Source organism: Cariama cristata, unplaced genomic scaffold (assembly GCF_000690535.1).
Source record: "Cariama cristata isolate BGI_N322 unplaced genomic scaffold, ASM69053v1 scaffold22560, whole genome shotgun sequence".
Taxonomy (NCBI): Eukaryota; Metazoa; Chordata; class Aves; order Cariamiformes; family Cariamidae; genus Cariama; species Cariama cristata.
Window position 1 is genome coordinate 15,663 of NW_009593310.1, and position 24,463 is coordinate 40,125.

General features: G+C 45.4%; 2 protein-coding genes across 2 annotated transcripts in view; one reads left to right on the plus strand and one right to left on the minus strand.

Moving 5' to 3' along the window:
- Positions 1 to 9,276, plus strand: part of LOC104169162 (vesicle-fusing ATPase-like) — a 24,902-nt gene extending 15,626 nt beyond the window's left edge. Inside the window, exons 9-10 of the mRNA XM_009709996.1 lie at positions 8,088 to 8,143; positions 8,760 to 9,276. Of these exons, the coding sequence (XP_009708298.1) occupies positions 8,088 to 8,143; positions 8,760 to 8,778 (75 nt within the window). The 3' untranslated portion in view covers positions 8,779 to 9,276. The remainder of the gene's footprint in view (positions 1 to 8,087; positions 8,144 to 8,759) is intronic.
- Positions 9,277 to 13,873: 4,597 nt separating this feature from the next.
- The window catches only part of WNT3 (wingless-type MMTV integration site family, member 3), a 10,969-nt gene continuing 379 nt past the window's right edge, over positions 13,874 to 24,463 (minus strand). The window contains exons 2-3 of the mRNA XM_009709985.1: positions 15,464 to 15,729; positions 13,874 to 14,353 (exon numbers count right to left, since the gene is read on the minus strand). Coding sequence (XP_009708287.1) covers positions 13,874 to 14,353; positions 15,464 to 15,729 — 746 coding nt within the window. The remainder of the gene's footprint in view (positions 14,354 to 15,463; positions 15,730 to 24,463) is intronic.

Sequence of the window (24,463 nt, forward strand, 5' to 3'; positions counted from 1 at the left end):
GCTGTTCAGCTGCTCTTCGCTTTATTTTCCACTTTCAGCACTTTAAAGAAAATAATTGCAGAGGGTAGAAATATGTGGCTCTTAACCCTCCCCCGCACCCATCATCTATGCCTGCAAGCAAGCCATCAAGCTTGTGCTCGACAGTATATGCATGCTAAAAATGAGAGGGTGTAGCACACAGCCCTAATCCTCTGTGGCTGACATTTCAGCGCCCTTCTGAGTCCTTCCCCCCTTCACACACACTCTCTTTTGACATCAAATATATTTAGTGCAGCTGAGTGAACTGTCCTTAGATCTTCCTAGGAGAGGCTGAGCATAAGCTAAGAGGCATGTAGTTTAGCAGCATATAAGTCATGTATCCCTCTGTTCACTATTCACAATTCTGTTAAAACTTGCACAGCACTAAGGATATGCTCTGACTGGATGTCACCTCAGGGAATAAAGTCATTTATCTAGATTACTTTTTCCTCTTCTTCCTTGGCTTTTAATTCCATACCTACAGGCAAGTCAGTAAGTCATTGCTCACATGTATTAAATGTATTTAAGGGGTGCAGGCCTTCAGGGACTGCCTGGTTCTGTTGCAGTCCTTTTCACTTAGCCTTGACAATGGATTCTTTCTTCTGATACAGGACATTTTCTTTTGCTGCTTTGACCTTAAGTGTTGGTTCTTTTCAAAACTGAAGATGAAGGTTATGTAAATTATGGGCAGTTCTGAATCTGTAGCGTGAGTGGAAATCCTTACCCTGGCCTTATTCACAGCAACGTCTCATGGCTGCACACCTATGATGCTGTAGATAGAGAGTCTTCATGCTGCCCTAGAGCATGCAGACAGGTAACCTGGTCTTGTGGTTTTTTTGGGTTTTTTTTTAACCAGATCACTACTTTGTAGATAAGTCCTTGACCAATCAGGCTGGGAGGAGACAGGCAGAACTGTGACTCTGTGCCATTTTTGACAAATTGGAGTGTAAAATGAAGGGCTGCTACTGCTGATACAGGTGATTGATAATCCACCTTTGCTACTATATATGGATGGTTGGTAGCAAGACAACTTAGGTTATTATACTCAATTCAGATAATCGTGTAATAGAATAGGTAATAGCATATGGAAGCTAAACATGAAGAAGTTTTGTTCCAAAAAGGTCTGAGGTGTTTACATGACTGTATCTGCTGAACTGTTAGGAAGGTGAGACAGGCTATCACTAAATAGGAGAACAGTCATATCCAAATGCATTGAAAGACCACAGCAATATCTAATTTGACTAGCTTTTACAGGAAAGCAGAATTTCACCAGATGAGAAGTTCAAAACGAGTTCCTTTTTTCACTGAGCTGGACCACAGCTTTTTAGAAAGATTTGAATCTGAAATCCCTTGAAAGTTCCAAGTGATGGATGAAATTTCTCAGAATTCAGCTGATTAGATCCCGTGGTGAATGAATTCTTTGCAAAAAATGTGCACCTAGTTTCTTTCCCTGCAGTCACTGAATCTAACTGGTTTTTGTTTTATTAGATGAGTAAATGCAATATCTGCTATATATAGGTATTCTTAAGCTGTTCATATGACTTTGTTTGTTTCAGACTAAAGTCTTGCTGAACCTGTCTCTCAATATCAAAATCCATTCTTGGAGTACTGTGAACCACTGCGTTGCTCTGGTGTCTTGGGTTGCTTTGTTACCTTGTTTACGAGCCTTGTAAATGCATGGTTTTCGGCCACTTAATTTCCCTCAAACTATGTTTATTGCTATTCCTGGCTGCCTTTAACATCGGAACTACTCGTATTTACTGTCATATGCTTTGGTCTTCTTGTATATGCTGGGTGTCCTGGAATGATTTTATGTTCTTGCTCAAAAGAAGTCTTTGAGTGGATACACTCATGATTTGCCATGTGAATCCAAAAAAGTTTAGCTTTAAAGTATCCTTGGCTGCAGTACATGGACCACCTCACAGTGCTATCGGGTGCCATGCTAGCTTCACCCTGCCCTGATGCTGCAACCCTACCCTGGGGTGCTGCTGGGTACATGAGCCTGCTTTTTCCATAGCTAGGGGCCTGGTTCCTTCTGCTTATTTTGCCTGCCTGTCTTGTTGCTCTTGGATCTTGCTGGCAACACTCCAAAACCCAAGGTCTCTCTCCTTCTTGGAGCAGGAACTTGAATGAACCAGGCAGCTTTCCAGAAAACCCCTTTTTGCACCTCCAGTATTTCCTCATATCGTAACTTCTGTTTAGCATAAGTAAAACTTAACTTAATCTAAGCTGTTTGTCTGTAATGTACTTTAACTTACATGGGAACTTATTTTGAAAGGTCATCACATAATAGTCCCTATATTAAACTAAACGCTGCATCTGGGCATACTAAGATTTTGGATTTTATGACAGGTTTACAGGAGTATTGTTCTACCCAAGGGCATGCATGTCTTGGTGGAGTATCTCCTCTTCTTTGGACTGAAGATTCATGAAGTCTCTTCAGTCGCCTTTTTTCCTAAGGGCTCCCAGGCACGTCCTGGGGATACTGCATTACACAGAAAGGAACAGGCATTTTCTTGCCACCTGTCCGAGCTGTGTCACACAGTCAGTCTCCGTGCTGTTCTTCTAGAAAGTCTTTCGTCCAGTTTGACAGCAGCATGTGCCAGGGGAGGTTTAGGATGGATATTAGGAAAAGTTTTTTCACCCAAAGAGTGATCGAGCACTGGAGTAGGCTCACTGGTGGAGTAGTTATGGCACCAAGCCTGACAGTATTCAAGAAGCATTTGGACAATACCCTCGGATAACATGGTGTGAATTTTGGGGTTGTCCTGCACAGAGACAGGAGTTGGACTCAGTGATCCTTCTGGGTCCCTTCCAACTCAGGACATTCTATGATTTCTCCTTTCATAGGGCAGTAGAGGGTCTATTCAAGAGCCCTGAACCTGCTTCCTCTTTGCACTCTATTGATACCATCTTCTGCTCCTTCCAGGGCAGATCAACCTTCTGGTTTTGTGTCTGCATTTTTTAATAAGCTATTTGATCAGGTTTGCCATCTTGTTGCCTTTCAGTTTCCTGCTTTAGTCTTTTGGACAAAATATTGTGTCTGCAGATAAATGCTGTTCCTCCCAGAGTCTGTAGAAGCTATGTCAGTACAGATTATGGACAAAGTGTCTTACCATGACCACTTTCTTATGTCTGAATGAGAAGGGGTGGGGGGGCAGCATCTTTGATTTGGGAAACAGAACACTGGCATTGGCAAGTCTGAATTTCAGCTGGTGGCATTAGACATTAGGGCATCTCAGATGATGTTGTTTTCTTTTTAACAGAACTATCTGATTGACCCTTTGTTGTTATTTCTTGATGACTTTTCCATGGTTTCCTAAGGTTTCACCAAGGTCCTGGCAACAGGACCATCTTCTTTGCAGGTAAATAATACTCCTGATCCCCTCTGTCAGTCAGTGGGATAAGTAATCTTGACTGTTCTGTGTGACACTCTTTCTATCAGCTTTGGGCTTTCTGTCAATGGCTAGAAGTCATGCCTTGCTCTATCTCAGTGTTCATGGTTCCTTAGGTCAATATGAGATGTGAAAGATTGTCTCTCTACTGAGTAAATTGCCTGGTTTTGTGGCCTCTACAAAAAGCGTCTTGACTCTTCACCTGCTGTTTCATGCAATAGACTGTTGGTATGGGCCTGGCAGCATGAACGTTTGCTATGCTTGTATGGATTTTGCCTTTGGCCCTCAGCAGTGATTCTGCATGGAGTGCAAGTACTTAGGTAGTGAGTTGCTGTTCCTCTAACTGTCAAGCTGCCTTTCACTGGTTTGCCTGATTTGCAGAATACTTAAAGTCTTAGAATCACTGAATCATTCTTGTTGGAAAGGACCTCAGGACATCATCTAATCCAATTCAGACCTTCAGAAAGCATGTGTAGATGATTACAGACATCTCACCACCCTCTTTGACATCAACATTTGATGGGAACCATGCCTTTCCAGCTCCGACAATTTTGGACTGTTGCCAGCAAGGTCCACTTCTTGGCAGTTCATTTGCCCAACTGTTCTAGATTTCTCATAGAGAATCTATCTGTGAATTTGAACCATAGATGAGAAGTCAAATCTGAAGACTTGGTGTGCTGCCACTTGAGTAACTCCTCTGAAGAAGTCCTTTCAGAACTAGCCATCTTACTGCCAGCATCTACAAATATGCTGTGTGTCTTATCTGAAAAGGCCAGGGGTCCCTCTCAAATGCACTTTTCTACTGATGGTCAAAGATCAAATGTATTTTGTCCTTTTCCTCCAATCCCTTTCTTTTATGGGCTGTCTGAAGCTTGTTGAGAGTGTGTGCACTGGTAATTCTTTTTGCTTAAGCTTGGCCTTGACAGCTCTGGTTCCCAGGCTTGCTTTGGCTGTCCATGTAACTTGAGGTTTCAGCCACTTTTGAACCTCTTGTCCAGGACTTGCAGTGAGCATTTCACCTAGCTCACCACGCAGGTGGTATCTGGTTCTCTAGGGTAGACTGTTTATGACCTTCTTCGGTGAATGTCACAGAGAGCAGGAAGGTACTAAACAGATGATACACTCTGCTCATTGCACCCATAGCATTTTTTTTAATCTTTGTCTAGTCCAACCCCCTGCTCTGACCAAGTACGATCAACTAGAACAGGTTGCTTAGGGGCGTGTCTGGTACGTCACTGTCCCTCTTGTGCTGGGGACCCCTGAAGTGGACACTGACCTCCAGGTGTGGTGTCACTGAGAAGGGAAGAATCATCTCCCTTGATCTGGAGCAAGGTTCCACCTAATGAAGCCCAGGATGCTGTTGGCCATCTTTGTTGCAAAGGCCTATTGCTGGTTCACATTCATCTTGTCCTCCAGGACCGTCAAGTCCTTTTCTGCAAAGTCACTTTCCATCCAGTTGTCCCCCAGCCTGTACTTGTGCATGGGGTTATTCCTGCCTAAGTGGAAGACTTTGCATTTCCCTTTGTTGAACTGCATGACATTTGTATTGGTCTGTATCTCCATCCAGTTGAGGTCTCTCTGAATGACAGCACCATCATCAAGTGCATGAAACACACCTCCCAATTCTATGTCGTCTGCAAAATTGCAGAGGGTGCATTCTGTCCCCAAATTCTGTTTGTTAATAAAGAGATTAAACAACATTGGCTCCCATATGGATGCCTGGCATATACTGCTAGTGACTGGCCTCCAACTGGACTTCATGCCACTGATCACAACTTTTTGAGTCCAGCAGTTTAACAGGTTTTCAGTCCATTGTGCTGTCCCAGTTATTTAGTCTATACTTACCGGTAACTGACACTTTGTGTGACCACCTGGAGTTGTGGTCATGCCTTTATAAAGTACTAGCCATTCTGGAAACATCCAGAAATATAGGCAGCAAGGTGGTTGAGTTTTCGTAGGACTGTAGGATGAATGAGGTCAGAACGCACCTCAAGATGTCATCTAGTCCAACCTCCTGCTTAAGCAGGATCAGCCCATGGTGAGACCAGAGCCCTCTGAATGGGGAAGAGCTGAGACCCTTTGCCAGGTGAGAGTCACATGCTTAGTCTTATAGTGTGGATTACACCTCTGGATTCCTCCAGAGAAAGGGGACTTCCAAATAATCAGTGTTCAGGGTGTGTGGCCCACGTGCACGTACTCCTATCCCAGTTGTCTTCAGCTGTTCTGATAGAATCATAGATCATTTAGGTTAGAAAAGACCTTTAAGATTGAGTCCAAGCGTAAACGTAACACTGCCAAGTCTACCACTAAAGTGTGTCCCTAAGCACCACATCTACACATAGAAACGTGAGAACTGAAATAGTGACAGATATGCTTTTCTCTTGTAGCCAAGTGTTGACTGGGAGAGATTGTGGAGAAGATTTAGACTAGAGGGATGTTGCAAACACCATCGTTCTGGTCTCCAGTTATGTGGCACAATAGTCCCTCTCTTAGTACCTGTGTATTCTACATTTCTGCTTTAGGTGGTGAGGTAGCTGTTCTTTTCTTCTGGGATTCTGAACATTACCAGTATCCCTTTGCATGTTAAAAACCCAACTTAATAGCTCAGTGATCGTCAGTAAGTTCCTTTGAATCATCTTGTTTCAGTGAATTTATTTTTCTGATCTAAAAATAGTTCAGTATTTGGTATTGAGGTATTGGCCTTGCTGACATATTTCAAAGTGATAGGAAGTTACACATTTTTAGGCTTTTCTTAGCACAAAGCAGGAATTCTCATTGGCTGTTTGTTCTCTGCCTGCATCACTGGTAATACTGCTGTTGTTTTAGGATTTATTTTCTTCCAGGCTGTTCTTGAAGACGTTTTTGTTGACCTCGGTTGCAGTGGTTATGGTTTTAAATAGATGGCTTCTTCACACCTGGAATTGGTGGAAATTTTCCTTTAGGAATATAAAACATGGTAGAGGAGTTCAAGAGCCCTTGTTTGGCCTCTTTGATGGGAGGCCAGAACACATGCTGAAACTTTGCTTTCCCCTCCAAGGATAAGTCCCATATTTAATAGGGTACTTGCCTGTTTATTACCAAGTGGGTGACAGCTGGGAATCTTACAACCAGTCAAATTCTTAGTAGCATTTACTGAATGTTTGCAGAATGAACCCACTGTATTTTTGGCAGTGTATTAAAGATACAAGGTGTTCATGAAGATTACAGAATGAACAGAAGTTGAAGTTTCTAGGCCAAATGAACTGTTGCAATACAACACAAAAATACTCCAAGAACCAATGGTCTCTACTTTCCAAATGTTTATAGTCCTAACTCACTGTATCTTGGTGTAGCGATGGCAGTTTGCTTAGAGTCTTTCACATTAGAGAGGCTCAACAAGCCCATGCGTCAGCACAAAGGACTGATGTAGTTACACCTTGTGTCTTCTGATGGCAGCCGAAGTCTCTGTTTCCTTAGTAGCCCTTCTTCCCACTTCCCTGTTGTCTCTATCTTGGTGTTGGGGGAAAGGCAGGACTGACCTTTTGGGAATGTTCCTGGTTGATGGAACCACAGCACGAGTCGTTACTGCAAGTTCTGGAAGCCTTGTGCTATGATTCAGCTTTCCCTTATGTGGTAACCCACCACACGCAGCTCCTCTCCTCTGGTGCTGTGGTGTTGGAGCTGTAAGGGGTAAGGAAGACAAAGGAAAATTGAGGGCATCTTCAGTCCCTTCTGCTCCGGACTGTGTAATTTGCTGCCCCAGCTCTGGAAAGGGGCAGATAAAAGCAGACACAGAGTGGGCCTGGCTGGGGCACAGCCAGGCTAGAATTGGCAATGTGGGGTGAAGCTAGTGTAGAGATTGCCATGAAAACAGAAGTACCTGATAGAAATGCTTGTGTGTTTCCAGTCTGGCTCATCCCTGTGCTTGGCACTGGTGAGTCTGCACCTTGAGTACTGTGTTCAGTTCTGGGCCCCTCACTACAAGAAAGACCTTGAGGTGCTGGAGCAAGGCCCGAGAAGGGCAACAAAGGTGGTGAAGGGTCTGGAGCACAAGTCTGATGGGGAGCGGCTGAGGGAGCTGGGGTTGTTTAGTCTGGAGAAGAGGAGTCTGAGGGGAGACCTGATCACTCTCTATAATGACCTGAAAGGAGGGTGTAGTGAGGGGGGGTTGGTCTCTTTTCCCAAGTAACAAGCGATAGGACAAGAGGAAGTGGCCCCAAGTTGTGCCAAGGGAGGTTTAGATTGGATATTAGGAAGAATTTATCCACTGAAAGGGTTGTCAAGCACTGGAACAGGCTGCCCAGGGTGGAGTTACCATCTCTGGAGGTATTTAAAAGCCATGTACATGTGGTGCTTAGGGACGTGGTTTAGTGGTGGACTTGGCCGTGCAAGGTTTACAGTTGGACTTGATGATCTTAAAGGTCTTTTCCAAACTAAATGATTCTATGATCCTTTAGCTACATGAGCATGCTAAGTTTGTGCTAACCAGCTTTTTATCTTGAAGCAGTGTTGTATCTGCACACTACTTAGCTGCAGAACTTCTGGACAAGCAGGCTGATCTCTGGCCTGGCCAAGGCACAAGCGGAGCAAACACAGACACATGCATCTCCAGCTATCTTTGTGGCCTCATTTTCCTATTGGGCTATTTGGAAGGTTGCATCACATTAATGGAGTTCTGTTTCGTTTGGTGTTTAGATGGATCCTGAGTATCGGGTGAAAAAATTCTTGGCTCTTCTGAGAGAAGAAGGAACGTAAGTACTTTTATTTTAAAGCATTGTTTAAAATTCTCTTCTCTGCTCAGAAACAAGCATCTCTTTGAGGGGAAACTGCAGTGTGGTGTATCTGATCTCATTGTTGACCCCTCCTGTATTTACAGAACTGTGTATTGGATCAGTTCTCCTTGCAGCTATATGCCAGTTGTTTTGGGAGGGGGAAACTCCTGAAGACTTTTTGAGAACTTGCATGCCTGAATTCTCTGCTTTTCTTAATTTACCTGTGACTTTAAAATTTAAGTGAGATATTGGACCACAATTTAGCTTTCTTTAACTGAAGTAAATCAGAAGAGATTCTGCTAGAGTTAAAATCCAGCTGTTTATCTAAAATCTGGAACTTTGATTTCTTGTATTTCTCCTGTCTGAGAGAAGGATGTCCTACTCTTTCCACTGTAGGTATCACAGGGAATAGTTGAGCCCATTCTTGACAGTGGCATCTCCTAGAAAATGACTTTCTAATACATGTAGGGCAGTACCTGTGCTGGGGAAACTCACAACAGTATCTATCCTGGCTACATGTGAGTGGGTTCCAGTGTGTGCTTGATGCTTTTATACATGTGCATGCTTTCTTGATGGATTTGGCTTCTTTTGCAAGAGTTCCTTCCCTAGACTGAAGGTGGACCAAGTGCAAGATCAACAGCTGGAAAAGTGACCAACCTGGAGAATATACACTGGGATCTTTACTCTTCTGTGTTCAACACGCTGGACAAAGTGAAATGCTCCCCTGTTTCCAAGAACCCAATGTGGAATCTGCATGTTTAGTGCAATACAGTATCTTTATTCTTTGTCTTTAATATACTGATGTCATGTGGAAGTGTCTTCTAGAACACTGTGCTTCTGTTTCTGTGCAGGCAAGGCTGCGTTCTCATTTGATTTTAGCATGGGGGGAATGTCCTGTAAGTTTTGAAGCTAACGCTCACTTGTGTCCAGCATCCAGTTGCTATGTCAGGAAAGAAATCCTGACTTCTAATAAAACCTGACAGTCTGTGGTGAAGGCGTATTAAAGTACTACTCTGTCTTATCCTGATCCAATGAATGCTTTCTTCTCATGTCATTGTATACCTCATTGAACATTGAGCCAGGCTGATAATGTAAAGACAATGCCCATAATAGTTCAGCTCCAGAATTGCCTTGATGCTAATACCTGCTTTCTTTTATATCCAGGTGTTTCGTGACCTGATGAGAGAGACTGGCTAGTGGCATTAGGGACTGGAAGAAGGCAGGGAAGTATGTTGATCAGAGTAGAGGAAGCTTCCAAATCCAGTATTTAAAGCATCAAAGCTTGTTGTTAATTCAAACGTTACCAAAGGTTGAAATTCCTCCTTAGAGACAGAGAGGAAGCCAAGCTCTGCAGATGCATGAGATATATGTTGCCATGTTTTTGCACTGAAGTAAAGGAATGTATCAAACTTTGCTATATGGTCCTTCCCCAATAGTCATCTCGCGTCAATAAGATGCTGTCAACGATGACTGCATGAGGCTACTCACCTCTGGTTCTTTGGCTCCACACATTTAATAAGGTTCGTGGAACATACCTCAATTTGGTGGGGCATGAATCAAAGCCATTTATGAGATCTTAGTCAGTGTAGCTTCCTAAACTTGACCAGACACGCTGCTAAGGGCTAGCAGCTTGTACCCAAAATGGTGTTCCCCGGGAAAGAGGGTGCTTCACATTCTTCAGGCCCAAAAGTGAAGGTACTGTAGTCTTTAGTGCATACTTAACAGCAGTTGGAGTATTTTAGTCACTTCGCTCTGGTTTCTTTTCCTTTGGCAGTGCTGTTGCATTGTGATGACATTGTGAGTCCCAGTGGTGGTTATTCCCTCTCATTTTGTGTATGATCTTGTGAATTTATTTGTTCCTTTCTTTCCTCTGCTAGTCCTAGTGGCAGCAGCACACATTAACTTATATTTCAGAGTAAATGATATAAACCTTATTGTGTCTTTGTCCAGAGCTATGTTGATGAATAAATACCTGGTTTAATTGCACATTCAATGGATTCAATAAAAAGCACAACTACTTGTGATGATCTGGGAGACATCTGTGTCTTTGGTCCTAGTCGAGCAGAGGTGTGTATATAGAGTGCTGATGTATGGCATGAAAATAGCAAAGCTATTCCCAGACTGCTGATAGCCAGAGGGATGCTCAGTTTGTACCTAAGCATGGATGGATTGAATGTATCCCCAGCCTTGGATAGCTTGATCACAGGTAGTCTTAAAGGAATTGGCTGAAAAGACCTCTGGTCCAACCATTCTAGACTTTTCTGGACCTTGCAGTGCTGAGGAAGCCCCAAAGATGCGTGCGTGTGTGTGCGAGTGAGATCTGTCACACTTGGAAGAAGGCCATGTTGGAAAACCAGGGCAAACTGTTGAGTGTGAGTTCCCGCCCATTCCAGCCTCCTCTGAGATCCCCATCCAAGATGTTTCCTGCAGGTGACAGAAGAGAATGACTCCTGGCAGCACCTTCCCGCTGCATTTTCTCCATGATACACTGCCTGAGCAAGAGTAGCTTTATAGGGAGAACTATATTGCTTTGAACAGTAAGGGCCAAATTCTTCATCCCCTTCATTACCCTGTTGCTGCATTTTCCTGAACCTTTCAGAAATGTAACTGTCTCTAAAATTGAGTTATTTGTTAACCAAAGACAAATATATTTCAAAGTGTTGGGATGGGTTTTAGGGGGATGGAGCGTGGTGGAGAAAGGCTTGGGATGATGGGCAGACATACAGATAGCTTCCGCTCATAAAGCTGTTAAGCTCAGAACATTCCATGAGGCCGGACTTTTTGGTTGTCTGGTTTGTTAGCAACACATCGTTGGTGTTCATGTCGCTTTGAAGGCATCACCGCTGCCATCCTGGAGGAGCTGGCACTGGCGGGAGCAGACTGTCTGCAACATGGTGCGGTGAAGCGGGGCTAAGCATCATTCATGCACAAGCACTGTGATGTTTCAGGCAACACTCTGCGAGAAGACAGATGTAATTGTTTTGTGTATACATTGGGAAGCAGTGTAGGAATATAGAAATTCTTTTTTTTTTTTTTTTTAACGCTTCAGATAAGTATATTTGAGACCAGTGCTGTGGAAAATGCGTGCATTTAAGAGCATCGTTAAAGTATGAGAGATGTTGCAGAAACACCCAAAAAATTATTCATGGACAGGAGATGTTTTTGTATGAGAAAATTTGGATCTCAGTCTGTCCAAACCATTGAAAGGTGATTCAGCGACAACCTGCAAGTACATGGGTGGGGGGAGAATATGAAGTCTAAAGCTTATGTGCTGTATGCATGCTGATGGCACTCTCTAAATAAAAATCTTAGCATTCAGCTGTAAAATCTCCTGTATTTGCTACATTTACCATCATTGTCTTGCATTTGTATGACTGTCACTGTGCATAAGTAGCTGGATGACGGACCACCACTCTCGTAGATATCGTTCGGCAGGACTTAAAGGACCTTGAAGCAAACCACACAAGCTGGCAAGTGCATATTTTTGGTTTTTTACCTTTTCTTTAATGGTGTACCACAAAAAATGCAAGTTGAAATATATTTTTCTCCAAATATATATATTTATATAATATATAATCTTAGTTAACTCAAGTATATACATTGTATAATAAATAATGCTTATAAAAAGAGAAATTTTCTGAATATAAAATAAAAAAAAATCGACCTCTACAACTTTATACAAAACTTTGGATACAGCAGATTGATGGAAAAAGATCTTCCATTCAGTGCTAGAATACCTGGCTACAGTAAAATAATTACAAGGCAATAAATGTTCTATTTAATATTAAATACCTTTTCTTGATCAAACAAACAAACAAGGGATTTTGTTTAAAGTCAGATATTTGGAGTCTTTCCAGACACAGAATTTAATATATAGTTTTAAATAGAATGCATATCAGAAGACGGCTTATTTCTGCATCGGGGGGGGTTCTTAGGCCTGTGATCTTTAATTTTAGAAAGCTAATGCTTCTCAGGCTGCATGAATCCAGGAGTGCTTCATCGTGCTGTGCAGAGGAGGGACCAAGAATTTTGCTCTGATTCTCTCCAGCTGCAGGTTTGAGTGATTGGGCTATGTTCTGTGCTCCACGTGAGGGGTCTTTCACGTATTTTATTGCTGTTTGCAGTAACTTGTACTGCTGTTTCTCATAGACGAAGAAAGTGAGTGGAGTAGAAGATACGGCTTTAATGGTTTCGACATAGATCTATGTTAAATCGGAGATGCATGAGAAGTGGTAGTGGGACATGGTTATTTGTCCTTGTCATCTGTGGAGGAGCCCACCAAGACAGAAATAATTTTTTTTTTTTTTTTTTTTTTTTTATTTTCAAGGGTCAATATGCCATGAAAACAAGCCCAAAATGAGGGGGCATGTGTTCAAGGAGGGGGATGTGGCTTGGGAAGCAGGTGGAGGGATGAACACTGATTATTCTAAGCTGAAATGGGTCATGGGATGTGTGAGGCCACACCTGGAGCCCAAATCCCTGCTAATGGTACTGAATTTCTGTGCTTGATGTGAACCCCTCATGAATGAATTGCTGATAAGAAATCCTCTGGGAAGGAAAGGACCTGCTGGGATTGTGCTGTCGGATAAAGGTGTCCCTTCCCTATCTGCCCTTGCCTCTTTCGCTGATGGGGGAAGGCTGATGAGAAGGCTTGGACAGAAATTTCTTCTTGCTATGGCTTCTGTCTCCCTGGCCGTTACTGATGCTCAGAGCTGGTGTAGCAGCTTGTCTGGCAGGTACCCTGTCCCTAGAGAGATGTTCTGAGCTCACTCTGGGATATAAAGTCATATTAGGGAATGGCTAGTAAATAGGTGAATCAACTGGGTGGATTTGCCCATATCCTTAAAAATCTCTCTTGGGCAGCAGCATGGCAAGGAGGCTGCTGGAGTAGTGATGCGTCCCCATGTAAGAGGTGACAGCTTCACCATGTGTGCTCTGCTGTTATCCTGGGCCAAGTGCCAGAGGATCAGCTCTGGGCTTAGTTTCCTGCCATCTTCTTCAGGGAGATTATACGAGATGATCTGGGGCTGTGGGGAATAGAGAGGGCAGAGGGGAGGTGAAAGGAGAGACTGGCTGTAAGGCATTGTTCTTATGCTCAAACAGGTTTGTTTCTCCAATATCATCTCCTCGGAGCAGGAAGGAAGGACCCTGGCTGATGTGGGGAGCTGACTCCTTTCCTTTTCCTCACCACATCTACTGAGACCAGGATGGCCATGCCAGCAGGCAGGGGAGCCTGTATTTGCTCACCTTTTGCTGTGTAAAATTCATTTCCACCTGAAACCCCTATATTGGCATCTACATGGACCAGAGCCGTGGAGGAGTACAGGGCTGGATGCTCGGTGCGTACTGTGTGAGCAGCACACTGGCTAATGTCGCCGTGCCTCTCTTGGACTTCTGCTGTCCCTGCTTCTCCCCAGACAGTCTGTCATGCCAAACAGCCTGGGAGAAGTCAGCAGATCAGTGATCTAATGTGTCTGCAGCGCCAGGTCTAGCCTTGGACCGCCTTATGTGGGTGAGATGCTGAGAGCCTTCTCTGCAGCGCTGGTGCTGGCTATGTGAGGGTGTCTGCCCTGACCAAGGGCATTAGGATTTTTTTTTTATGCCATCCTCTGAAGTGTGAGGCCACCATGTGGGGATTGATCACAGGGTTGATGGACCCCTTGGCCCTGCTCTGGAGCAACCTCCCATCAGCTGGAGACCTACCTACGTTTACTTGCAGGTGTGGACGTCATAGACGCGTATACACTCCTGGCAGCTCACGTAGCAGCACCAATGGAAGATGCAGTGACACTTCTCTTTCCGTTTCTCAGTCCTGGTGTTGTGGCCACGACCGCAGCACAGCAGGTCACAGCCATCGATCCCATGGGAGGTGACATTACATGTTCTGTCCCTTGTCCCAAAGGAGCCTGTCTCTGGGTTGGGCTCACAAAAATTGGGGGAGTTCTCATAGTAGACCAGATCCCGCTCTGTCGGTGGCTTGAAAAGAGCATACTTGGCTCTAAGAGTTTCGACCCATCCCCGAGATTCTCTGTGCTTTTCAACCACCATCTCAGAGGCGCTGTCATATTTATCTTTCAGGTAGTCACCGATTGCCCGGAAATCAGGCTGGGCCCACCAGCAGGTCTTGACCTCGCAGCTTCCTGAGAGACCGTGGCACTTGCACTTCAGGTGCATGTGATCCAGGATGGTCTGTCCAGAGGAGAGAAAACAAGGCGGTCAACATCAGCCTATGATGCCCAGCGTTTGCTTTCAATCACCTGCCTTTGCTTCCTGGATTTAACTGTCTGATCTGAGCTTGGTCTGGAAAGCATAGGCTGGTTGTAAATGCATGGCAGCTTTGCTGTGTGGCAGAAACATCTCTAGACAGAGATGTCACACTAGAAAAGCATGGCTGAGATGGGCAGCTGCTCTAATCGCCTATCCAATCCAATCTAGTCTAATCCCAAAGTACAATCCTTTCAGTGGGGTCCTCCCTGTCGTATGTGTGTGGACAATCAGAGCCCAGAGAAGCTGAGGGTTGGAGGATGTCTCCGACACATGTGGGTGTAGACCTTTTCCTAGCTTTGCTAACAACCTTTCATTTTATGCCCCAAATCTGACAGTTTGCACTAGAAAGTAAATGAAATTGTGAATCTAAGGACATGATGTTCTCTCTTTCCTAGAAACTTCCTCTGTGTGGAGCAAAATAACTGTTTTTTGTTAAAATTACTAGAATTTGGTTTTTGTTTTTTACAGGAAGCTGTCAATTGTTAACACAAGTTAGAGATTCAAGCTTCTACTCCTCCACCTCTGCCTGTGGTGATATGGAAAAGCGGTATCTAGTATTTGCTTCAAATACTATTTGAAAGGGTCTTGCTGTAACTCAGTTTAAGTTTGCAAATGACCTAGAGCAGGCAGTGGCCCAGGTACTTGCTGACAGCAAGAATAGAGTAGAATATTTCAGTTGGAAGGGACTGACAACCATCATCTAGTCCAACAAATCACTGGGTGGGACAATGTTACAACGGGGGGCATGCAGGAAGGAGTAGCCTGGGGGGAAAGTTATTTTCACTGTTGACCTGGGGTCTTGGATGGTTCAGTTGGGTTTCTACACACTGCCTTGGGAGATGTTGGCACTGGAAGCAAGGCATGTTTTAGCTCTTCTTAACCCCCACCCATCTGTGGAAATGCTCTGCCCTGGAAAATAATCCTAGAAAGCTCCTGCTTGGGCATTATTGTGGTCCCATTACATCATGGGAAGCCACACTGAGCCATCCATGCAGGCGTGGACAACCAGCTCTGGACCCGCTGAGCACTCACGGTCCTGCCGGCCTCATTGTTGTGTCTGTTCATGGCTGAGCGGGCATCCGGCCGGTTCTCTCGGGCATCTGCGAATTCCCGGGACACAAGCACGCCAAAGTCGGCATCCTCGCTGCATCCCCCCCATTTCCAGCCATCTCCTGGAGGTCCTTTGTGGTGGGAGTCACAGCCGCAGATCGTGGATGTGCCCTCGGCACAGGAGCGGGTTACAGCAAAGGCCACCCCTGCCGATGCGATGGCATGGACAAAGGCAGACTCTCGTGTGGCTGAGAATAAACAGAGTCCATGGGATTATCAGTCAATGTAATGCTTTTGTTTTCCTTCTCAACACCCTTCAGCATTGTCTAAATCTCATTAGAAAGCGGAAAGTTACTTTAACTTTTTAATGAATATTTTCTAAATCAGGTACTACTGGCATCACCTTTTGGGGCACACAGGCAGGAGCAGGTAGGAGAGAAGCGTAACTCCAGCTCTGTGTATCACAAGTGCAGCATTTCCCCCAAACACAACAGGTGCAGGATTTGATCCAGCATGGGTGCCGATGGGTGCACAAAATGTCAGTAAGAGCTTGAGAGGACTCAGAAGAGTTACTGGAGTAATTCCTGGTCTGGAAACGCAGAGAGGGACTCCATGCCTGGAGTTAGTCCAAGGGGAGATGAAGAAGCTCATACACATGCAGAAATGGGGAAAGGTTTCAGGTGATACAGGACGGACAATGGCAGAACAAAGCCTAAGAGCTAGTAATTACTGTTAAATATATCTAGACTAAACAATATGTGACTTTACAACAATGGAATAAAACCAGCTGAGGCTGTTGAAGCTGCTCATTAATGACCAAACAATCCTGGAGGAAATTAAAGCAGATGAAACTCAAGCCTCTTCTTTGGCTCTGTAACTATTGACATGCTTCAGGTACATAAACAGTTGCAGTGAATGAATTCCAGCAGGCCCAAAGGAGCAAAGCTGGAGAAAGTCCTGAAAGCACTGAATGCTGAAGAAAGGGTGAGAAAAATTGCCCAGGATGCCTAGGAGAACTAGGAGCTGGAACAGGAGAGTGTGTGGATCCTCTGTTCTAAGAGAAAGAAAATGTTTCAGCAGAACAAAGATACCTGGGCAGGAGGTGGGGACAAAACAGAAAATCCACATAAAGATGAAGGTGCAATGGGTTTGCTGAACTGGAGCATCTCAGTCCATCACCTCTTCCACCTGTGACCATGGCGGGGCAACTTTCAAGCCCTCCCCTTCCCAGGTCATTCTGTGGTGCCCTGGGCTTTGGACAGCAGCAGCCAAAATGCGTATGGGTAAACCACCATCTTCAGCAGCCTTGAAGATGTTTATATTGGCTGGATGTTATAGCCAGCTGGGACTGAGAAGGACAAGGCCAAGCAGGATGGGTGGGAAACCAGACCAGAACTGCCTGCTCTGTGCCTGGAGCCTCCAAGCTCACCTCAAGTGTCTGAAGCCAGGGAATGGCTCTTCAACATGAACCGAAAGCTCTCCAGCAGCCCTGCATGCTGCAGTACCCTCTACCTGAGCATCATGGCCCTTCCTTGCTCAGTTGTGGTTGCCATAAACATAAAGAACATCTCTTTCAGGGCAGGCTGTTCTGGATAGAAATGACCGAAGTCCAGTATTGAAGTGTACCCCTGAGATGGCAGCATGGGTGGCTGTTCTGAATAGCACACCCAAAGCAACAGCTGGCATGGAACCATCAAGATGGATTTTCTTGACCTGCTACTACCAGAGGAAACTTCTGAGATACTAGAAGCACCAAATAACAATACTGTGAGAAGACTCAGAGACGTAGACCTAGCTTTAGAGGATGCAAAAGGAGATGACCTTGTCTACTTAATATGGTGACATTTTCCTACCATGAGGTCTGTGAGTTTAATGTCATGTTTTGGGGAGTATTGCACTCTGTCCATAAGTGGATAATACACTGTCAAATTGAAAGGGTATTTCCTGCATTATAGATGTCTTGGTATGCTAACTCTTCAGGAGGCCATTGAAGAAGTTGTGACATGCTCTGAACTGAGCAGGTCTTTTCACTGGTGCTCTGATGGCTCTTCCACTTGTTTGAAAGCAGGACAATGGCACATTGACTTTCATCTTCAAGTAGCTTTTAATGGCCCCTGTATTTACTTCATGGTACTTGCAGAGTGAAAAACTTCCATTTTGCTGTGCTCAAAGAACCATATTTATTAAGTCTCTCCGTAAAATGTTGTCCATTACAGTCGTCAGCCTTGCTGCCCATGTCTGTATCTGTTCCTGGGTTTGATTCCTCTCTCCACAAGGGTGAACAGAAGCAAATGCTCCCTTCCAGCTGAGAACTGACTAGGGCTGAAGAACAGAAGTCCTGCCACAGCTCAGAACAGCTGAGAGACATCTCCTCCATTAGGACACAGACTGACAAGTCCGCTGTGTGTTTCCCTGCTCAGCACAGTGACAGAAGCTTTGGTCCCTGGAGTCTGGGTTCTTGTAGTAGAGTCCTGGCTGTTCAGCTACAGAGCTCTGCTTAGAATGTTTTTAAAGTGTTCTTGTTGGCTTTTTTTAGATTTTTTTTTTATAAAGCAGACAGTGTTGTACTATTTCTACTCATTTTGAAATCAACACGAGTTTGACCGTTGACTTCAGTAAGGCTGTACTAAATAGGGGCTTTCCCAAGCACAGTCAGAATAATATCTCAGTCTCAACTTTCTCCTTGGGGATGTCTTTTGGTTCAGAGCCTCTCCAGTATGCTACGGTCTGCATAAGTACAGCACCCTGCTGAATGACACTGGAATGCTTTAACCCTATGTGCTATCTTATAAAGATGGGGATTTTACGTCTCTAAATCCAGAATAGGTGCTGGAGTCAATCCAACCTCATCCCCAACATGCAGGAGACCAGGGAGGGGCTGGAGGCAGGTGGTCAGGGATGCGATGTCTGGTGGGCCATGGCTGGTGGACAGTGCCCATTGGTGCACTGCAGGTGTTTCGAGCTGCCTTGTGGGTGTAGCTTGACCAAATGGGTAGGACAGTCGTCAGTGGATGTGGGACGAAGCCAGAATTTCTGCTGGCTCAGACCAGCAGTGACCTTGGAGAACATCCCCTCCTTCCAGAGCAAGAGCCATGAACCGTCTTCTCAGCTGCCCCATGCATCCCTCATCTGCTCTTGCCTTGTGCCCTGGGGAGGCCTTCGCTGCTCCAGGTCTCGCTCCTTGACCTGCAGTCTTCTCTGCAGAGGTGGGGTCTAGCTTCCAAAAATCAGTCATCTCAAACTGATGTAATTTCACCCCGTGCAGGCAATCGAAAGAGGCAGCTGGTGGGTATATGCCAGCTGTGGAAACACACATCTCTTCTGCTGCAGTGTGGGGAACTCGGCTGTAGATGCCAAACATGATCCTAAACCAGGGCTGCTCAATCCTGTCTTTACTGGTTGGACTGTGCTGTGGTTTTCACTTCCTTTTAATTCAAACTCTTCCCTTCTTGCCCTTCCCACCTCCAATAGGGCAGCAGAGATCCAGCCTCTACCTACCAAGGTTTTCCTTAGATATCTTTCACCAGCTGCTTACACTGGGACCAGTGGGGGCTACAGGCCACCGGTTGAAGATCACTGCTCCAACTGGAGGGTTTCAGCCTGACAAAGGCTATTTGGGTGGCCTATGATCTAAAGCAGATCAGATTAGAGGAGCTAGCGAGCCCTTCTGGCCTCAGGCCAGGACAGCTCAGGAGCAGAGCGGGAGGACACCAGCCGCTCTCATTGCTGATGTGTCTTCGCTTTCCATCCTAGGGGGAGGGTGTGAAAAAATGATGGGCATGGGATGGAGAGTCACTGCATGTTTTGTAAGTCTGTACAGAGCGTGGATGCTGGGATGGGAGCCGAGCCAGGGCTGGTGCTGCTAGGCAGAGCTGCGATGCAAGCAGCCCCAGGGGGCTGCACCCCTCTCACAGCTGCCCCCCAGCACCTCCTGCACCCCCATGTCTGCCCAGCGAGCTGTCCGCACGATGCCGGGGCGGGGGGGGGAGCGAGCTGCAAACACAAGCGCCTTGCCTTGACGTTCTCCCCTGGGTCTGGGTGAGGAGCCAGGAGAATTTCCCAGAGATGAAATGCGGGAGCAGCGTTCCCAGAACCAGGGGAGGGGCTGGCGAGGGAGGATTAGAGCCGTCTTGACAGTGCACCACTGCGACTGTCTCCCAGCCAGGCCCGTTACCTGCTGGGACACTCAATTTGCCATTGTTCCCGTGGTGTCACACTGTATTACCAGCATAATGCAGAATGTTTCCGCCGGCCAGCGTACCCACGGCACAGAGCACTGGCATTCCCCAGGAGCACCTCGTAGCAACGGGGCAATGTTCCCCTGTCCTGCCGTCACCCTCCAATCCCGCCAGCCCGGCTGGGAAATCCCTATTGATGGCGCTCCCCAGCCCCCCGCCACCGGATCAGAATGGCTAAAGGGCGTGTGAATGCTGCAGCAATTTGAAACGACTGCAGTGCTGGGATGGTATCGCTCGCCCTGCCTCACAGTAGGGGAGGAAGCTTAGCTCTTTCTCATCGCTATAAGCTTATTTTTCTCTCTCCCTCTCTCCTTTCCCTCCCCCTCCCTTTAAGCTGTTGAGTTTATATCAAGACGGCCCCCTGATCCCACACACCCCTGTTTAGATGCAAATGACTGCAAGTGTCATGGCTGAGAAAAGCAATGGGTTATCTTGGTGCGGGTCTGCCTTTTCACAGCTCGTGTCAGGGGCTTAGCCGAACACACAAGGACCCCCAAAGGCAGCCTGGGCCCAGCTGCCTTTTCTGCACCTGGCCCTGCTGCTGTCACGCTCCTTGCAGCCACGCACGACGAGATGCTGCCCTGGCTGGCACTGCCGGCAAGAGGCTTGAGCCCAACCCGGGTTGAGGAAGACCTTTCTGGAGAAGCGGTGGCATCTTCCTGGAGAAGGAGCACCTTCCTGCAAAGGGCAGCCATGGTGCAAGGAGGCAGGGGAAGAGCAGTTTCCCCGTTGCTCAAGACGTGGGGAAATGTATAAGCTTGCTAAGGCTCCTGCCAAACACTCCTGCGGATCCAGTCCTGCCTGCGGCTCAGAGACAAGATGTCCCAAGAGTCGGTCTCCAGATGCCTGTGGGGCCTTCCTACCTCGTGCACTCACAACTCACTCTTTCTGGGCACTGTGCTTTAACCAAAATCATGGACTTTATCACTAACCCAGAGAATGGCAATTGCTCGCCCTGTCAGAACAGCAGCAAGTCACCTGGCTGTTGGCTCAACCTTGGCTTTGGGGCAGGATTTGGCTGGAAGAGACGTTGTCTTTTAATAAAACTGACCTTATTTTAAAAAGAGAAGGGGGGAAGAAGAGAGAGGGGGAAAGCAGGTTTTTCTTCTCTCCTTGTCCCAGACCGCACACCTGCAGCATAAATCATCTTGGTGAATTTGCTTGTAAAAACATGATCTTACCCTGTATTCTGGGGTTGGTTTGGGTTTTTTTTGTGTGTGGGTTTTTTTTTTTTTTTCATATCCCAGGTTAGGAAATAATACATGCAAAAAAGAAAACTTGCAGGAAGATAATCAGCAGCCCTAGGAAGCCAAAGCCTCACCAGCTACAGCTGCAACACGTTTTATGGCAAAAACCTCGTGAGTCTGAACTTTGAGTAGGGGACATGGGAGGAAATTAGGTCGGTCAAGGGCCAGGGCCAGTGTTCAGTGTTCAGCAGCTCCCAAATGGGAGCACTTCAGACCCTAGGGATTTCACTGTGCTGTATTTGCTGTTTATTGCTTTGCTGTGAATTTGAAGCCATGCAAGAGACTGTGAAAGGAGAGATTAGAGTCGTACAGTGAAGCTAGGAAGAGAAGTGAGATGGGGATGTGGTGGGAGGCTGTGGGAAGACCTGGGGCCCTCAGGAATCCCTTGGGCTCTTTCAGGGAGGGATGCTGTGTGCCCCCACACGGACACCAAGGCTCAAAGCCTGGATGATGTGCCCAGAAGGAGCAACCAAGAAAGACTGGAATATGTGTGCCACGAGAGGGTCTGCAGAGCTGAGTCACCGCAAACAGCTCCGTTGTTTTCCCACACTACATTGCTCTTCAGACTAAGCTCTCCTTGAATGGAAGCAACTGTGATTAACGTTTTTGCAGCTCCCTTAAAATGAAATTATCCTCAATTTTGTTTCAGGCTGTATTAGAAATGATTTTCCATGCTATTGTAGCGAGAACCACACCTTTGAAGCTTTTTCCAAAATAACTTCAATCTACCTAAGGGAGTCATAGATGAGATTAACCTAAATGTTGCTCTTTGATACTTAGAGGTGATTTCATCCAGGTAGTTATCATAGCTTAAATACTGGCTATTTTGGGCTTAGTATTTAATGCCTATTGGCCTAATGCACAGTGCAAGCTGCAATAGTGATTGTCATCGTAGTTTGAGTTTTAGTTTGTGAGGTTACCCTCTCTGTGTGTCCTGGAAGTCAATAAGAAAGCAACACAGCAATAGCTGCCACAGATGCTCAGGGCTTGGCCAGATGTAAAAACCGCAGCTGGTGACAATCGCAGATCTCAGTTCCAGGTTATGGGCTCAAAACTCTTGATTTCTGTTGTTGCTGTGTCTATGGAAGATGGGACGACAGCCTGGGAGAAGGTGTTGCTATGAAGGCAGCAGAAGTGTTCAGCAACCCTATCCACTGCCTACTGGGCAGTGATGAGCAGTGTTGGTCCCCAGGTTCATCACAGCTAATGAGATCTATCAGGGCAGGACAAAAGCCTTTTTATTGCCCATGTTATCTCTTCCTTCAGCTGAAAAAGCAGTGGCTGAAAAGGTTATGTTTTTCTCTGTGACTACTCACGCTGCAAACTTTGGGAATCGCAAAGCCTTTCATGGTGTTACTCATTGCTACATAGATGAAATGAGTCCCATCCTGTCTCTGCTCATTAATTTTCAAGGCAGTAGTGAAAAGACATTAGCAGATTTAAAAAATGTAAATAATAACCACCATCAAGTGGGTTGGACTTAGACGTATCATTATTTGCGGGTGATACTGTTTATTGTTAACTGTTCTACTTACAGGTTAGTGAGACATGATAATAAATACATTTTTCAAGCTAATTGCCTGGCAGTACTGTCTTGGAGACTATTGAAGCGTCACGGTTTGATTGGGCAAGCTGTATAACAAATGTGTTCAATAATTTTTCTCTGTCTGCCAGAAGAGTTTCAGAGCTATGGGTGATATTTTACTTTGTCAGCTTGGAGTGCATGGAAATGTTGGGCATGTCCACACATGAGCTTTTGCTCTAGTCCCTGCAGCTGAAAGAATCTTAAAATATTCTTCATAAATTCAAGGTTCAGTTTGCTCATTATAGGGAGGATGGTTCAAATCCAGTTTCTAAGTGCTTTCATGCTGACAGAATTGGTGGTGAGAGATTTTCAGTGCCTGAATGCTATAACAGTTCTTTCATAACGTGTTTAAATTTTTTATGATAGTTTTTAAGAAAATTAAAACTTTCTGATCTTGTGAGTGCTGAAGTTTAGGACATGCTTTTATTAGCAAGTTATAGTGTGGCAAGCCTTGATGACAAGTTATTTGATAGTAATTACAGCATTTATCCCAAAATACATCCTGGAAAATCAGAGAGGAGTTGAATCTCATGGTCCCTATTAGCACTCTAATATAACTTTACAATCCTGATTTCTGCAAAGAATCGCATTTTAACCCAAATGAGTAATTTTCACTGAAATATACTACTGATGTTTCAGGAAACTGTACAATCGTTGGAAGATTGAAGCTTGAAAAAAACATCATGAACTATTTATATGCAGAGTATTATAGCTTTGTAAGAAAGATTCACCAGGAGATAATGCACACTCCAGGAGGCTATTGGGAAATAGTCTAATGTCCCAGCTTTCAACCCTAATTTCTCCAGTTTCTTAAAGGTCATACCATAAAATTCCCATTTCCAAAGCGTCACTGGAAAGAATAATTTCTTTTCAATAAACAGATTTCATTGGACTGCAGAGACTCAGTGCATGTCAATACTAATGAAGCTAAGCTTCGGAAAGGGTTTTGGTTGCATTTATGAAGCTGCGAAACCAAGATGTTATCTGTGGACATCCCTTGTACTAAACTTGTCATGGAGTCAACAAAATCCATGGGACGGGATGGAGAGAAGGGGAGTTTTTTGTCCGCCATTTGGTTCAGTTTCATGGGAATGCTTTTTAATCTAAGGTCTTGGTTTGCTAACTGGACATCTGAGATGTGAGGTAGGTTATCTGCCACCAAAGTGCTCCAGCATCTTCCTTTCAGGCCACATTTGGCTGCAGGCTGGTGGTACAGGTGCCTAGCTGTCTGGGGCCCAGCGTCTCACTTTTCTCAGTGTAATGCCTAGGCTGTGACCTCATTGGGAATCCCAACTTCATCGGGCCTCATCAATGTGTTTCCAGTATGCCTGATCTGTGCCAGTGGGTCTAGAAAGGTGGCCTTTCAGGAGGAGGTAATGAAGAGGAGCAAGCATGTGTATTTGGAGAGAGGAGAGGGGAAATAACATTTATTCTCCCTCTTTTTGTTCCCAGCCCTGAGCATTTTGGGCTCATCTTGAAAAGATATATCGAAATCCCAACTAAGCCTGATCAGGACCATGGATTTCAACCACGTCTTCTCACTGGCGGGGAAACTTCTGCCTACTGGCTTCCTGGAGTAGACAGTGCATGCTTCAAAAGAACTGCCTTGACCCTGAGGAACTTGATCACAACTCCTCTCCTTGGCTTTTCCCCTGGGTCTGCTGGACCCTGTTGTTTGGAAGCACTGCACGCCCTGGACAGGGAGGATGGAGCCCACAGTTCCAGAACTTGTGAGTGTACATGGGACTAGATCTTCCCTTTCCTGTACTTTATCCTACGTGGCCCTACTGAGAGCTCCTGGGATGGGAACAGACCCTTCCTTTGTTTCACTTTTTGATGTAACACACCAAAAAAATTGGAAAAAAGAAATCAGAGAAATCAGATTTGAAAGCTAGGAGATCAGACTCTTTCC